Below are 18,003 nucleotides of genomic sequence, written 5' to 3' on the forward strand. Positions count from 1 at the left end.
AAAAGATTAGAAATACAAAAAAAAACAAAAAAAATGTAAAAAGAGAAAAATATAATCTTTACTGAAAAAAGCCTGCCACAGGTTCCTTCCTTGGAGTTTATAATTGGTGAGGAATCACTGACAGTCCTACTTTCTTTTGAGCCATCTATCCTGAGACTGTAAATGAGGAAGGCAAACTCATGATGTTGGAATTACAAGCCCCTAGGTTCTACCTCTACACTAAAGAAATGTTCTTTAGGCAGTTTAAGTCTTGATTGCTTAGCATGTGAACCTGCCTTTTCCTATGTAGCAGCTTTATATCTACAAATGACAATGAAAATCAACAGAAAGTTTATAAAACTATAAGAAGACCTTCCATATATTGTACTTTGAAGGAGCAACTTTCGGTGATTATTGAAAAATAAAAAATTGATTTCATAAAAACGTTCTCCAATAACAAATCCAATTCTGACACTTCCAAGTCTGTAACTCTGATCATTCATATGAATAGCAAAATGCCTGAATAATGCATGACTGTGACTGTCATGTCTGAAGTTTTCTTTCTTTTAAACTTTGTCTTTTTATATCATTCTGGTGTGTGTTCAGACCATAGTGTGTGTGTGTGTACTGTATATATAATTTATAACACTGTAATATAATTTATTTACCTATTTATTTAGGCATTTATTTAAATAAAGAGCTTCTGTAAAAACCCAAATGTCCCCCGGGGACGATAAAAGTTCTATATATCTACCTATTCTATGGTCCATCATTTGTTAATGCCTCATACTTCACCTTTGAACAATGCTTGTGATCCACAGGCTGTAATGACAAATCCAACACATTTTTCAGACTCATCCTGCAGGTAACTAACTGAATGATTAAGTGTTTTGAAATACACTATAACGTCTTTGCTTAGTCCATATTTCATTGCTCCTTGGTCAATGATAATGGTTGTAAGCACAGGTGTCATTGAAGTGAGCGACAGAAGATAGCAGATGCCTCCAAAAAGACAGACTCCATGAAATCAGGCTCCATCATTGATAGGGTTCAATTCTGAGCATGCTGCATAAAGTGCTCCATTATGTTTCTCATTAGGAGTTTGATTCCACTGATGATCTATAGATCGAAGGACACTCCAATCTTCTTGACAAACAGACAATGTAACTAATCATAAAGAGGTTTAAATCAAATATTGGTGCTATTAATAGAATCCATTTTTGAATCCTAGTCTGCATAAAACCCTTCTTGCACGGTTTGCATTTTGCAATGTATCCCTCCACAAAGTATTTATGCTTTAAGGAGTGTCGGATACCAGGGTACAGCGCATGCAGGTAATAAAGCAGTTTCCAGAAAAAATGGTGATTTTCACTGTTATCAGTTTTAATGTTTAGGAAAAAAAAAAAAAAAAACCTGCTTCAAGAAATTGGATGATGAGTGCGTGCATATCTACGGAATGAGCCTTATGTAGTTTTAGACATCTGTGTAGACAGGGCATAGCACTCAAAAGCCATTCAATCCCCTTTCACTTTTAACAGCATATTCTCATGATTTCTTCATCACTCAGCCTCTCAAACATATTGTGAATTATTCTTTGCCTGTCATTTCCTTCCATAGTTGCACTGTGTGTCTCTTCCCTGCTGTTTCAAAGTCTCAAAAACTCAGCATGGAGTAAAGCAGGCATTTTCTATCTACAGATACAATGAAGATTGTATAGACTCAGCTTATTTTTTTATTAAATGTTTACTAAAATCACATAAAGGTAGAAACACAGAGGAATGAAATTCACAGACTCGACTAATTGTATTAGATTCACCATCTTGCAAGGTGCTGTAGCCAATTTATGGAAAGCACAAGAAATTCATACAAATTCTTCTAAACAGTGCAGTTTAACTTAGAATATTATTTATAACCACTGTACTAAGGATTGCTCAATATGTTGCAACTTGTTTTTAACATAATTTTAAACCATGACCCTGCTTTACTGACATCTCATCCAGTGAAGCAAAGGTCATTGAATTTCATCTTGTACCCAATCCTGCTGGGATAAGCCATTTACAAAAATACATACTGAACATATGCATTTAAACCGTTTACTTCAACATTTACAACATAAAATGAACATCTTCTTGCATAATATTTCCGACCTAAAAATATGTTAACAAGGATACAAATAAGTGCATTACTACAACATAGTTTTCATTTACATTACACTGGCTAAAATGAAGGAAGCAAAAATTGCATCTGTGACAAATACAGTAAGTGATCAAATTAGAAGACGATGAAGAAGATAAAGAAAGGCAGCAAACAATATGCTCCATATATATTACTCAATCCATTAACTGCTTGCATATACTACTACACAGTAAGAAAAGGAAAGTAGTGGGATTAAACACACACAATGACCTAAATATGTTGTGGTATTAAATGATATTGAGCAGGTAGGATAGTAGGAAATAGAGTTTGAATACTGGAATGAAACAGTGTAGAATACCATTTCATCCATCCCTTTCACATGTGTTGTTTAAATTACATCAAGCATTTTAAAAAGCTATGCATGTTTTGCAGTCAACATTCTACTGATTAACTGCATCAAGTCCAACAATTGTCTATAGCAGTGGTTCACAAACCCCATCCTGGGGACCCCACTGGGGCTACAGGTTTATGTTCCAACCAACTAATGTTTTTAACTGAACTTCTAGCGTAATTAAGTGAGATGTTATTTCCCAGTTTCTGTGTTTTGGGGCCAATGAAGAAATTACAAAAGTATGTTAATACATTTTAATAAAAACTAAGCAGTTATATGTGGGTCACATTTTTTTTTGCTTTTTCCTTTATGTTAATCCTGATTTCTATTCTTCCTTTCTGTTATTGACTAATTTATGGGTTTAATGCTGAAGCAGTTGTAGCCTTTCATCATTTAATGCTGTTCGCTAGGGTTTTTAATTGGCACTATCAGGATACAATGAAGGGGGCAGACTACACAGAATAAGGGAAAAAACAGAAATATTTCTAAATGTCTTATAATATAAAAGTCCTACTACTGTGCTGCTCTGAATGCAGAATAAGAGAAGAGAAAAATAGACCTGGGGCCTCATATATAAACAGTGTCCATTCACAAAAATGTTACATACACTAGTTTCCATGCTTGCATCACAATGTATAAAAACTAAACTTGGCGTAAAGCCACGCACGTTCTCACGGCAGTTTCCCCACCTTGTGTACGCACATTTCTGCATGGTTTTTCAAACTGGTGGCATCCACCAGCAAATGCTTCAGAACCTTTCATGCATGGACACTGAGCCTCAGAAACATCTTAACATCTTTCATGTTAAGATCTTTAAATGCACTCAATCAGTCCATCAAGTGCACCTGGTAGAATTGTTTGTACTTGTAACTACAATTACTTCACTGTAAACTTGTACTACAACTATAATATTGTAAAACCTGAGCCACCTCATGAACTATTTGCACTATCTGTACTATATGTACATATACTATTGCTATTTTATCATTTTATAGGAAAAAAGTTTATGGAGGATTTGCATATTGAATCTCATTGTACCATACAATGACAATAAAGGAATTAAATTCAATTCAATAGAAGAGAGCGCATATTTACAAATGATGATGACTGGCTTCTTAGTCAACTTAGATTTCCAAGCGCTATCCTCTTGGAGGTGTAAGCTGTTAGAATACTAGGACGTATACTTGATATCATTCTTAAGATGAAATGTATTAAAGTAAGTATATTATCTTAAACAGATAAATTGTTAACTTAATTTAAATGTTTCTTAAAAGTTCTGAAGAATCAGCTTTCTAAGCTAATAGCTGGTTTGACATTTATTACAGAGCTTTTTGTGTGGCGATTGGTTAGGCAGAGAAAGAAAATGGAAGGACAGGAATTGGGAGTTAGTACGCTTGACAGCCACAGTACGCTTGTACTGCTACAATAAATTATTTCATCGAGGGTTGTGTACATCCCAGCAAGCATGTTGCAGGAGGCAGATACAATCCCTGGACTGGGGAGGCAAGAAAAATCCCTTGACGGAACACCAGCTCATTTCTACCACTGTGCCACCATGCCCCCATGTTTAATAATGCTTTAATGCATTTCATAATGAAATTGATATGAACTATACATCTTAGTAATATAAAATGTTCAGAGAGCTGTAATATCATGAATGTAATGTATTTTGTGAGGAGATCAGTGCCTGTGAGCTCCTGTCTATGAAAGAGAAAGAACGTTCAAGAAGCAGGTAGTGATTCACACGAGAGATGCACGATATACCGGAAACTGTATTGTTATCGGCCGATGTTCATTAAAAATGACAACATCGAAATCGGTAAGATGTGTACATTTAAACCAATACTGCCAACTGATATAATTCGGCTTGAAAACATTGTCAGTTTTCATTGTTCGGTGAGGCAGACATTAAGCTGCAGAAAAACATGCATGCAAATGCAGCCCCATGTGCTCACAAAAAAAAAAAAAAAAAACAAACGGGGTTTCCTAGTTTTGCTGATAGGAGCACTACATGCGTTGTTTACTCATTGGGCAGATATCGCTAGTAAAGCAACATGTCAGCCATGTGGTCATATTTTTCTGTGAAAAATGAAGACAACAAAGTTGCTTTCTGCTCTGACTGCAAAAATGAGATAATGCAAGGAGACTCCGGGTGCTCCGGTTTCCTCCCACAGTCCAAAGACATGCAGATTAAGTGCATTGGCGATCCTAAATTGTGCTTGGTGTGTGTGTGTGCCCTGTGGTGGGCTGGCACCCTGCCCAGGATTTGTTCCTGCCTTGTGGCCTGTGTTGGCTGGGATTGGCTCCAGCAGACCCCCGATACTCTGTAGTTAGGATATAGCAGGTTGGATAATGACTGACTGACATCACTGACTTTAGAATTAAATCTTTCAATATCACAAATTTTATTACCCATCTGAAGAACCACCGTAATGAATTATACACAGAATGTTTAGCAATTAACGCTACCAAAGTTAAATCAGACGCTAGCCGCACACAGCAAACCCTTTAGAATGTGAAGACATTTTCTCAAGACGGCACCAGTGCTAAAGGTATAACTACTGGCTAACTTTTTCCCTAGATGAGGACAAGGGATTTTGCCAGCTACTACATCATTCAGATCCATGGTACACTCTTCCAAGATGGGGATACTTTGCAGATGTCTCACTGCCTGCATTATATGATACGATTGCTACACATCTCCACGAGCTTTTAGGAAACAATGTCACCACCATTAGCTTCACTACAGATATTTGGAGCTCAGTAGTCCGTCCCATGAGTATGTTGAGTCCAATGGCACACTGGATTGACAAAAAAGTTGAGGCAAAACGAGTTCTCATTCTGCAACTTTCATTGTACAAGCTTTCGACTCCATGTTAACTAAGTGGAACATTTGAAAAAGTAATGTGCACGTTGTGCTACATAACAACACTTGCAATATGGCAAATGCTATAGAAGAAAGTGGCATTAAAAGTTTAAGCTGCAAGGCTCACACTTTGTAGCTTGCTATAAATGAAGGCTTATTGAGCCAGAGAAGCATCTCCGACTGTTTTGCCATTGGTAGGCGAATAATTACTCATTTTAGGCACGCGGCTGAGAAAAACACAAACAGACCTTGGTACCCCAGCAAGAATGTTTCAGCAGGACGTGGCGACATAAGCGCGCATTCATTTATAATTGTGGATGTGATTCTGTCTGTTGAAGCGCTTAAAAGTCTGCTTAGCAAGAGTGACAAGACAGATTCCGGAGTTCAGACGGCGAAAATCACACTTTTGGAGAATGGAGCAAAACGCTTCAGTGGTGCATTCTCCGACCCACTATACTATCAATCTACTGTCCTTGATCCACAGTACAAAGATCAATTTTGTGACCGAGATACAAAAAAAAAGTGCAAGAAGCACCTAATAAATAACTGGTCGAGAAGTCAGTTGGTGAAGGAGATGCAAAGAGCAACAGCGAACTGTAAGAGAAAAAGATTTGCACTCAGAGAGATGTTGCTGCTTCATTGATGGAAATGTATGAAGAAATTCATGAAGAAAATTCATATGTGGCTGCAATTAGCTGAGAAAAAAAAAGGTACACGTTAATGGCATTGCCTCGCCTTTTTCATCAGGTTTTTACACTTTATTGCACAGATTGCCTACAAAACTGTTATTGCAGTTTGGGGGGTTTTCCATTTTAGTCGAGTCGCTGTGGAAAAATATTGGAGGAATTTAATTTAGTGGGTACTTAAAGAGGAGGAATAGGTTCGCCTGTATGCTAGAATGCAGCTTCAAGTTTTGTACCTTGTCTCCTGTGTCTAAACTGTAGAAGATTTTTAGGCAAGATCTACTCCAGTTTTAATGTAACCATTACTTTAAAACAATCACCCTAAAATATACAGCAGTCTCTCAATATTTCAAGGCACACCTGTGTTAGAAAGTGTTTCATTGTGGAACAGCTTGTGCTGCTTCACTTAAAAGACCATCCGCATCACACTTTATACAGAATGCCCTTTATATAACCCAAATCATTATAAGTTAAGCTTTCAACGTAAGAAGTTTTTATTAATGGCGGTGGTTGGTACAGGCGGTTGTCCAGCTATTCTTTACCTAATATCTGGTCAACCTAATAATAATTTATTATAATACAGGTAAATGTTTATAAGCTTTTTTTTTCTTTCAGCTGAATAACTATCTCAGCAAGCCCCCCTATTTCCAGAAATAACTGCGTTCTCCAGTATTGGAAAAGCAATGCAGCCATTTCCCAACCTTGGCTAAGGCAGCGATCAAGTATCTATCAGCACTTTGTACCAGTGTAGACAGTGAATGCCTTTTTTCAGCCGTGTCAAATATAGTAAATGAAAAGAAAAACAGACATGCTGGTGAAAAGGCAGAAATGTTTCTTTTTGTTAACAAAAATCTACCGTTTGTGCTTTTCAAGAAGCCAACCTAAGACCAGTGATACTGACTTCACTGTACCTTTAATTTTAGTTATACTTAAAGTAATATATATCTGATTATGGCACAAAGTATATGCATTCACTTTTTTATTATTATACCCAATGTCATGTTCTGTAATGGCATGGTGTCTTGATGTGCTTAAGTTACCCAGGATGTGTATGTTAAGCAGATTTTTGTACAAGAGCTGGTGTATTTTTTCTATAGAGAAGGGCCATATCTTGCTCTTTTTCCCCCCCACAGAAAGTATTGGTTGCCTATATCTATAGCAAAGAAGAGGGTAAAAGTCAGCAAGTTAATCAAAATAAGTTCATCTATGTTTCACGTGCTACTGTTGTTTCTTTGATAATGCATAATACATTTTCAGCATAACTAAAACATTCAAACCTGAAATAAAAAAAAAAATAATCGGCCATTGGCAAAGATGGACAAAAACATATCGGTATCGCCCAGAATTTCCATATCGGTGCATTACTAATTCACACATACAGAATACATAAAATATGAAGCACTTAACGTGCTACTTTAGTTACGATAGGATTTGAGAAACTAGTGAATTAAACATCAATTTCAAGATGAAGTTTACGACGTTCTACTTTAATTACAAAATACATTTTTAAAGTGGAAATTTTGAGATTACTAAAGTTGACATTTTGACCTTTTCTTTCTTTAATGTGTCCCTATTTTTTTCTTTTCTCTGTAACCTAATATGCTTCAGTATGAGACTCAAACGATGGGCTACGACTTGCTTTTTCACAACGACTTTTTTTTAAAATTTATTTCAGTAATTATGCGATTTTCTGAACTTGAACTTTCAAATGTCTCCGGCACTCTGTATCACTCAATCAACTTCCTTTTGTTGTTTAAACCACAGTTTAGGCCAATAAATAGTACTTTTTCATTGCTTCCACTTTGCATTCGCTGAAATTCTTTTTTCCCTGTGCTTTTGCCATTGTCTATTCACAAAATGCTAAAAATAAGGGACTATTTATATTGATATGCATATTCAAAGGGGCATAATTCTGGGAGGAGTCGGAGTGGGGTGGTAAGCATGTGCACATGCATTACATTTCACACTGACTGGGATTTATGGAGAGGAAGTGCATAGAAGTTGGCTTGCGCGCGGTTTTGTGCCTCTGATTTTTTTGGGTGCATATGCACATTTCAACTTTTGTCCATATGTCAAGTTTAAGTGTGAATTCTACACACAGCATTATACATGAGGCCCCAGCTAACTAAAATAAGATGAATTATTCACAATTATTATCACTTATTGAGAATCTGGTTGGAACAATTTACGAACCACTGGTCTATAGTACATAATTTCCAAAAGATGTTTTAAATACACAAGGTTACTGTTTTTTTCTTTTTAATGCCTCTCACTTTACACTCCAGATCATAGGTTTAGATCTCCGAATGAGTGTCTGCTTATAATTCAAAGAACTAAACTTAAAAGAAGTGGTGATGCTGCCTTCTGCTGTTATGTACCTAAAATATGAAATAGTTTAGCATTAGAAATTCACCAGGATAATATGGTGAAACATTTTTTTTTTAAATTGCTAAAAAACCATTACTTTAACAAGACTTTCTCATTGCTAGATAGATAGATACTTTATTCATCCCAAGGGGAAATTCACATACTCCAACAGCAGCATACTGATACAAAACAATATTAAATTAAAGAGTGATAAAAATGCAGGTATAACACACAATAACTTTGTATAATGTTAATGTTTACTCCCCCGGGGTGGAGTTGAAGAGTCGCATTAAGACATCTACAACATACATTCTTGTTTTGTGTCAGCCAGCTGCCATTTTACCTGTGCTCTGATCTGAAAACTAATTACACATTTTTAAATCATTTTAATTAAAATCAAACTTAACCTAGTGTCAAGAAAACAGATGACTCTTAGCCCAATAGCAAAAGTTCTGCCTGAAAACAGAATCAGGCCAGAAATGGAGTGAAGAGACACAAGTGCAGTAATATTGAAACTGGCATGTGGCAATGTGGTTGTTGGCTTGGAAAAGCAGAAATTAAGCAAATTGGGACATAAGGATAAAATTCGGTTTAAAATCATTTTTCTTATCAAGATCTGCTAAAGTGGTGAATTTTTGAAATAAAAGTGTTTTATGTTAGTTTTCCTGTCAAAATCAGTTTAAGAGCTGAAAAGTTTGAACTAAGGTGGTTTTTATGTCAAGGTCTCCCAAAAAGATTTAAACCTCTGGATTATGCGTTTTTTAGTCAAAACTTGCCCAAATATTAGTGTTTTTACTCAAATATTATGCTTTGAATTAGTTAATACAGGAGCTGGTTGAAAAGCACTAAGACTGTCGCAGTTTCTCTTTCATGGAGGTAGACATAGGAATGCTGGGTAGGCATTTTTGAACAGCACACATCGAATTGTATGAACCTGCAGTTGACCATCAAATTCTTGAGCGTTCTGTCATACTGAATAGAAACACCTTGTACATGTCACCATGGCAGATGAAGAACATGTTCATGTAAGAATATAGCAGAGGTGTGTGATTGAATTTTGCATTAAACTTTGGAACAGCTTTAAACTCTAGCGGGGATGAAATGATTAGCCATGCCATTGTATTTTGGTGGTGAGTTCAGGAAGTGAGGGTGTGAGTTCAAGAAGGCCATCCACCACAGTTGCAGATGCCAGCATTGCCATGGGTAACAAACTGTTGCAAAAAAAAAAAAGGCTCACTTTAAGCAAACTGTGAGCTTCACTTGGCATCTTGTTCAAATGGACTCCACACATTGTGACAGAGAAAGTGAAAACCGATTTGCATAGAGCCGTGAGGAAAAACTGAGCAGTTGCTCAGGAAACAGTGTTTCTTGCTCCCTGACAATGCCTGGCTGCATGTTGATGCTGCTGCTGCTACATTTGCACCACTGACTGAAACTGGTGTGGACTGCACAGGAACACTCTCCATATAGCTCCGAAAAAGTGGCGTGTGATTGCAGGGCAATCCCAACATTGAAAAAACAACTCTCCTCAGATGATGAACTGAAAAAACGCCACGGTCACATCGCTAAAAGTAATGCCATCAAAAAGTCTGTTACTTGTTTTTCAATCATTTTTGAAATGTTATAAAACATATTCAATGTGAAAGATTCTACTTAGAACAAGAAAAATGTCCCAAACCCATGGAGTCCTCTGATTCTGAATAAAAAAATCTGTTTCATTACTTTTCAATCAACTTTTGTTGATTATTAAATTCAAATTATGCTTTTTATTTAAGTGTGAAGCATATAAGACATGAAAGTAGAGATGAAACCTTAGAAATAATCAAATACATTACTTGTTCAAAGAAGGGGCCTGAGTTGCCTCGAAAGCTTGCATATTGTAATTTTCTTAGTTAGCCAATAAAAGGTGTCATTTTGCTTGAATTGCAATATCATGAAATGGTTTTAAACTAAAACAAACACACTCACCAGCAAACTTATTTTCTGTTTTCTGTCATTAACTTATTACTTGAGTGTTTACTAGCTGGCCAGTCAATAATAAATTATGGACTTTTAGTGAAGCACTTAAATCTAAGTGCAGAAGTATCATGTAATTAAAATGAATTCAAAAGAGTATACTGTAAGTGCAATCTGAAATACCTTCAAAGTCTCCCACTTAATTGCATCATTCTTGACATTCCAAGGTATTTGTCATATGTACGAATAAAATTTGTCACATGTAGTAATAAAACGGTCAAGTCACGTCATACTTACAACATTTGGAAGCAAGTCCCATGATAAACATGCAGAGCAGGTTAGAGATAATGGAAGTAGGAAGATTCAAAAGTCTCAAAAAATGAGAGCAAAGATCACATTAGCGCAAACAAACGGAAAATATTACTCGGTGAAATAAAGGAACAGCAAAAATAGATCGAATAGTGTTTGAGGATGAGAGACAAGGCAGTGAGACAAAAGGACAGCTGCTGTACAGGCTTTTAAATCTTTGAAGAACCGCATTAAATGCAGATCATGCAGCTCTGCAGCAGCAGCAAGCCAGCATCTGATCGAGCAAAGAGGAGGTTTAAAAAAAAAATTGTTATTTGTTTCCCATTGGATCACTATTTAAAAGGGGTTTTGGAGGAGCAGCCACATCTCCTTGGGGTGTGTTAAACCCGCGTTCCCCCTCCCCCAGTGTTCACATAGGTGCGTAGTATTTGCGAGGTGGGAAAAGGGGTTGGCGGGCGAAGTAAGCAGGGTGCACCATCAGTTAGAATGAAAAAGGCAATGCCTTTTATTACTACACACATTACAAAATACATTTCGATAGCTGGCCCATTACAAACATTGAGTAAAACACTCAAATAATGAGTACGCTGAACAAATGTAATTTCCAGATTGACAGAATTTACCTTATATTATATAGATGTGAAACTAGTACATAAATTTTCTGTACAGTGATAATATGACTGAGGCTGTGCTTCAAGCCACAAACTTGCTAAAATATAATAAAATACTACTAGTGCTCCAAATGCATGATACCTTTGTGAGATAATTGTCTAAAATGCAAATGCCATACACAAAACAAATAACAGGTAAACTTTACATTTTTTTTTTGTTCTCTGTGCTTTGGTAACATGTTGCATTACTGAAATTTCAATGGTTTTGTTTAATGTCATTCTTAATACATTTAAGTTACTGTACAATAGCTGTTATAATAATGTTTTAAGCATGCAGGCAACCTTTTTAAAATATTATATCTGTCCTTATTTACTACTATGGATTGTAACTCCCGCACACTGTGCAAGCATGCTTTTAGCATGCATTTCTCACTGCTTTTCTTTTTGTTTCTAAACTTGCTTAACTAGTTACTAGTCTTGATTAACATTAGGTTTGACCTGGTTTCTGGATAAATGGATTTAATTTTTTTTTAAATTCAGATACATCAATTTTAAATTTACAGACTATTTGCAATGCTTCCAAATCTAGCCCTCGGCTCATTTTGACAGGTTTCACACATGGGATTGAGACGCAGAAAGGACTCGACGGTCCCCTTATGTTTGATACACCAAGAAACGTAAGAGAGAATGAAAAAATAAAAGTGGGGTGCATGGAATACTCCCATAATCAGCTACTTTGTGCTGCAATCGGGAGTGCCTACGCAGCTCAGTTTCACTGTGCCACAACAGTTGTTTGTCCAAAGACAGAGTGGGCGAAATGTTGAAGTGAGAATTAAAAGAAAGGTGTAACGTTTTTAGAACTGGTCTGCCATCCATTGTATTAGGAAATGTTAGATCACTGTCAAATAAGATGGGTGAACTGTCTACTCTTATAGCGGCTGACAGAGCATATGTATATGCTGGCATATTGTGTTTTTTGAAGAACTGGATTAAACGTGATTAGTCTCATAGGGCCAGACGCGATTCTCAAATGAGAATACATGTCTTGGGAAAACTAATTTAAAAATTTGTAATGAACAGCAACGAAATCTGGCGCTGAAAATGTTAAACCTCCAGGGCTTCTTCTGACAACACCTGCCCCTAATTCCTTCAGAAAATGCACTAAACTAAACTTGTCTGGATGAAAGGAGATACCAAAAGAAACTGAATAAAAGACTTGATGCTGAAAGAAAATAAAAAGCTCAAACTGCTGTTTTCCATTCAGAAGCTCAGTAGCACAAAGGTAACTGAAGATTAATGATTTATACATTGTAATGACAGGAGACGAACAGACATACACACCGCACAGATCAATGCAGTTCCAAAAGTTCCTTTAGTTACTCGTTTGGATGGGCAGTCAGAATGTGGGTGCTGTACAGCCTTGTATTGTATGTGCTTTACTGGTGTTAGGCAGATTCTAGTGCTTCGAGTACTGAAATCTGCATCTACTGTGGCTCTTTGTTATCAGCTCTCTTAACATCAGTCTTTAACTACAGGTCGTGACACACCGTTTATTTCAAACATATATTTTTCAGTTCACATTTTCACAAACACTGCTGGCAATTCTTTCAAAGTCGCATCAATTGCTACAATATCATCATAACGGTGAACAACAGACAGCATACCGCCAATGTGATGACATGTCTTTTACGTTTACCACTCACTCATTGGTGTCTCTGAGTGCCAAAATACAGGGTGGGACATCAAGATCTCCCAAATTTCGAGGGAGAACTGTGCGGGCTGTAGTGGGGGTAGAGAGGTGGGATAGGTTTCATTTTGTAGGTTAGGCTCTAATGTTTTCAGTACCCATCATGAGTTGGACCAGTGAATATCGGGGCTTTGTTGTTCAAGCATATTATGAGAACAACTGTTTTGTGATAGGGCTGCAGATATCGTTCTGTACACGCTTTGCACTCAGTAGAAATGCATCCGTACCAGATTGGAAAACGATTTTGCTATGTGTCAGGAACTTGCAGATTTGGGTGTGACTGCTGATCCTAATGTGATGTAAGAAAACTTCTAGGAGGTGAAGAACCATCTGAGGGGAGGGAAGGCTGCAGGGATCTGTGGCATCAGGGTAAACTTCTCCAGGCTGGTTGTAAGGCTGTCCTCCTGGCATTGCAAGCAATCTTTGCTGCAATTTGGGAGACTGGCATCATCTCAACTGACTGAAAAACGGACCTTATCCCTATCTGGAAAGGAAAAGGTGATCGCCTGGAATGCGGCAGCTACAGGGGAATAACACTGCTCTCAGTGCCAGGTAAGGTCTTTGTTAGGGTCGTCCTCAATAGGATCGGTGATCACTTGCTCACCTACCAGAGACCAGAGCAGTCTGGTTTTACATCCACAAAGTCTACCATAGACCGCATCCTGGCACTGGGGGTTCTCATTGAGCACAAACGTGAATATCGACAATTTCTTTGCAGCCTTTGTTGATTTTCGTAAAGCATTTCACTCAGTTGATCAGGCTGCTCTGTGGGACATCCTGAGGGTTCACAGGATCGATCCCCTCAAGGCTACTGGATACCATGGCCGACCTGTATACTAGTACTGTGAGTGCTGTGCAGAGTGGAAGCAGAACATCTGTGTTTTTCCCAGTTGATTCTGTAGTTCGTCAGGTGTATATTCTTGCTCCTACTCTATTTGGTGCTAGCATGGACTGGGTGTTGGGCAAGGTCATGGGATCCAGCAGCTGTGGGGCATCTGTTGGTGAAGAAAGATTCACTGATCTTGACTTTGCTAATGATGCTGTGATCTTCACGGCGTCAATGAAGGCTGTAATTGGGGCTCTTGAGAGACTGAGCAAGGATTATGAGTGTCTAGGCTTGCAAGTGTCCTGCATAAAAAAAACAAGATCCAGGGATTTAATGACTTCTTGGGCACAGCCATCAGCAGTGTGTCTATTTGCGGAGAGAGTGTCGACCTTGTCGAGAGGTTTACTTAACTCTGCAATGACATTTATGTCCCTGTTTACTCATCCTATTAAGTCAGTAGATGGACTGGGAGAACATGGGTGGTCATGAGGTCGCTGGAAAGTGGTGTGTGACGCTCACAATATCTATGCAAAGGGACGAAGGTCCATGTCTTTAGAGTCCTGGTGCTTTCTGACTAGCTATATGGTTGCGAGACATGGACACTATCCAGGGACCTGAGACAAGGACTGGATTCCTTTGGTACCACGTCTCTTCGGAGAATCCTTGGGTACCGCTGTCTAGACTTTGTGTCGAATAAGCGGTTGCTGATGGAGTCCCGGATGAGGCACTTTACCTGCATTGTGAGTGAGTGTCAGTTACAGCACTACAGTCATGTGGCGAGATTCACCAAGGGTGATATGGCTCGCAGAATCCTCACTGTTGAGGACCCGAGTGGCTGGACCAAGCCAAGGGGATGCACCTGGCTACCGCAGATAGAGGGTTATTTCCGGAGAGTGAGACTGGAACTCCTGTTTCCCTCTTTGGGTGATTGAGTTAGTTTCCAACCAGGATCCTGAGCTGTTTCATCGTGTTGTGAGTGTGGAAATAGCCTGTATAAGTGCATTTTGCCCAACCTGACCTGACCTAACCTATAACATCTATATATATATATATATATATATATATATATATATATATATATATATATATATATATATATATATATATATATATATATATAATTCACTAAGGCAAGACAACCATGGAAAGCACGCCGGAAGGTGCGTGAATTCACTAAGCCGCCAACAAGTGAGACACCTATGGCGCACGCAGGAAGGGGACAAGCCCACCAACTCCAAGACCATTGGATATGACGACAACTCACAGAGCCACGCCTACCAACTCGGACGCGACGACACAGAAAAACCGGTGTCATTTATATTCGTCTGTCGTTGAGCTCACATGCAGCTCCGACCCACGTTGACTGTTCATAGAGGCATGTTTCTCGCGGAGGTGAATCGCCATATGCAGCGTGTAAAACTGTTTGTGAGGGGTATCCCATGGGATCCTTAAAACATTCCTTTACAACTGAGGTTAAAACACAATGAAGTGAGCAGTCTTTAAAAAACAAGTTTTCGGTTATGACGCACGACCGTGTGCACCATAGAAAACTGTTTTACACGCTACATACAGCAATTCGCATCCACGACAAACATGCGTCATCTTAGATGCTCCTGCACTTTGTACACACCCCCCTCCCACCTCGCTACCACCGTGGTCGGGTGTCTTGGTGTATTATATATAGAAAGGCAGCCAAAACCACACAGAGCAATGAAAAGTCTACGTGAGTCACAGGTGCATCTGGACTGTGCAAAGTCGACAACAGCTCGAGTGACAAGTTGGAGGTGGGCACATGAGCAGGCAGTGTATACTGGACGACAAATCAGCAGACTAGCATGACGGAGGGAGCGAGTGGACGTCCTTCTCCTCTCCTCCCGTTCCACCCTCCGTGCCTGTGTGTTGGTTCGTCCTGTGCATTGTTACAATGTTGCTTTTCTTGCTGATTTATTACATTAACGATTTTTCGAATGTTAATTTTCTCCCTGTGCTTAAAAATTATAAAAAAAACGGCCCGATTATGTGGCGTATGGTACGCCACGGGTTGGCTAGTTATATATAATAGTAAAAAATAGCTTGTTGGTCTCTTGACTTGCTTGCTAATGAAGGTTGTAACAACATCACAAACTATAAGTCTCATAGAACATAAATGATTTTTTCCACTGGAAGAGGCTAAAAGGATCAAATAGGTGTGTCCATCATATATATAAAGCCAAAAGAGAAAGAGACCGCACATCTGCCAGGGTGGGATGTATGGTTTCATTGAAAGAAATACATTCCAGAAATTACAACATTAGGAGTTAAGTACTTCATTTTATAAAAGTGCAAAATCTAAAGAGAATCTCAATTTATAATGATAGCTACTATTTAATATTCATAAATAAACTGGCTCACTAGGCAGTCTACAAATGCACAGTGCCTTGGAAAGTTGAAATATAGACCTTGATGAATGTAAAAGATCACGTGAGGGCAAATTTTTTTAAAAGGCCACACAGTTGCCAATGATACGAGTGTATAAATTATTAAAGACTAAGACAGTACCTATATTTAAACATATTAAGTAGAAATTTACTAGTTTTTTAAAGCAGAATCTGAAGCGTTTGTATATTAAACACCATGGTCTTCACATTGTTATTACGGACAAACATTTATACATCCATCATCCAACCCATTATCCTAACACAGGGTCACTGGGGTCTGCTGGAGCCAATCCCAGCCAACACGGGGCTTAAGGCAGGAAACAAACCCCAGGCAGGCGCCATCCCACCGCAGGGCACGTGTACATCATGCACACACTAGGGACAATTTAGAATCACCAATGCACCTAACCTGCATGTCTTTGGATTGTGGGAGGAAACTGGAGTACCCAGTGGAAACCCACACAGACACGAGGAGAACATGCAGACTCCATGCAGGAGGAGCGCTACCCACTGTGCCACCATGCTGCCCTACAGTCAAACAACCTCTTTAAATTCAGGAAAAAATTTGGGAGAACTTGCATTTATTTGTACAAACATGACTTAATATTAATGCATTTCTTTTGCTTTCTAAAACAAGTTTTACATTAATCTACTCATGTTAAAAGCTAAACTACTTGTGAGATCACTGTGGAACAACCACATACCCGGAAAGGCACCACGAAGTAGGGTGCATAGGCAATTAAAAGCCATTAAGTTTTTTTTGTTTTTTTTTTGTTTTTTTAAGCATTTTTCTTTACTTTGGCAAGCATACTTTCATAGTCTTGACAATCTCCAAAGTCAACACATTAAGAATTCCACTCAACTTATTTTCAAGTCCAAGATCTAAGCACAGAAAAGCCAGTTTTAAATGTAGGCCACCTTCTCACTCAGTCTTTTTATTTTGATAACTGAATGAGAAATATACAGAATGTAGTGTAAACACCCTTATAAATACTGAAGGATTCTAAATACAGATGCTTTTCTCAAAAAACACTGAATTTACTGTAGAACTCAGAAGAAAGTTTTTTATTTTTATCTTTAAATTCTGTAAAAAATAACATCTCTTTTGAACATAAGTAAATGTTTTCAATTAAGAGGACTGGTTGAAACATATTTGCTATTCTTAAACTGCATTTGATTTTTTAATTAACTAGAAAGGTTAATCCATTCTTACCATTACTTGGAATACAGACAGGAATGGATCCAGCCTGTATTACTGGTAAATACAAACTGGCAGTGTACTCTTCGTCAGTGTCAGATTCATGAACTGGCTGGGTGGCATCATTACTGAGCAACCGCCTCTGGTTGTCATGGAGATTTGGTGATTGAGGCTTAGAATGTGAATGCTCAATGACTGATGGACTGGATGAGGACGATGGCATGGGAGAACCTAAAGAAAATAAAACAATAAATCAAAACTATAACTGAAAATAAAAAGAAAGATACATACTAATGGAACTGCTAGGAAAGGGAAAGAAGTACTTTGAAAAGTACACACCACAAACTAATGGTTAAATATGCTGGCGATGGAACTTTTACAAATATACTATTTATCATAGGATAATACAACCAAATAAGACTAAAATCTTTTAAAGCTAAAGCTGAGAAAGCATTACAAAAGTTTTCTCAGCTCCAGAGATAGTACAGCAACTGAAGAGGCCTTCAAAAAGATTGAA

General features: G+C 38.0%; 1 protein-coding gene across 15 annotated transcripts in view; it reads right to left on the bottom strand.

The window, feature by feature from the left end:
• tenm3 (teneurin transmembrane protein 3) overlaps positions 1–18,003 on the bottom strand; it is an 842,281-nt gene that overhangs the window by 294,699 nt on the left and 529,579 nt on the right. For 12 of the 15 annotated variants that reach the window (XM_039751049.1, XM_039751062.1, XM_039751063.1 and 9 more), the window contains one exon: positions 17,502–17,717. The exons of the other annotated variants lie outside the window; for them this stretch is intronic. In XM_039751049.1, coding sequence (XP_039606983.1) covers positions 17,502–17,717 — 216 coding nt within the window. The remainder of the gene's footprint in view (positions 1–17,501; positions 17,718–18,003) is intronic. 15 annotated transcript variants of the gene reach the window in all.

The sequence above is a fragment of the Polypterus senegalus genome, chromosome 4 (genome assembly GCF_016835505.1).
Source record: "Polypterus senegalus isolate Bchr_013 chromosome 4, ASM1683550v1, whole genome shotgun sequence".
Taxonomy (NCBI): Eukaryota; Metazoa; Chordata; class Cladistia; order Polypteriformes; family Polypteridae; genus Polypterus; species Polypterus senegalus.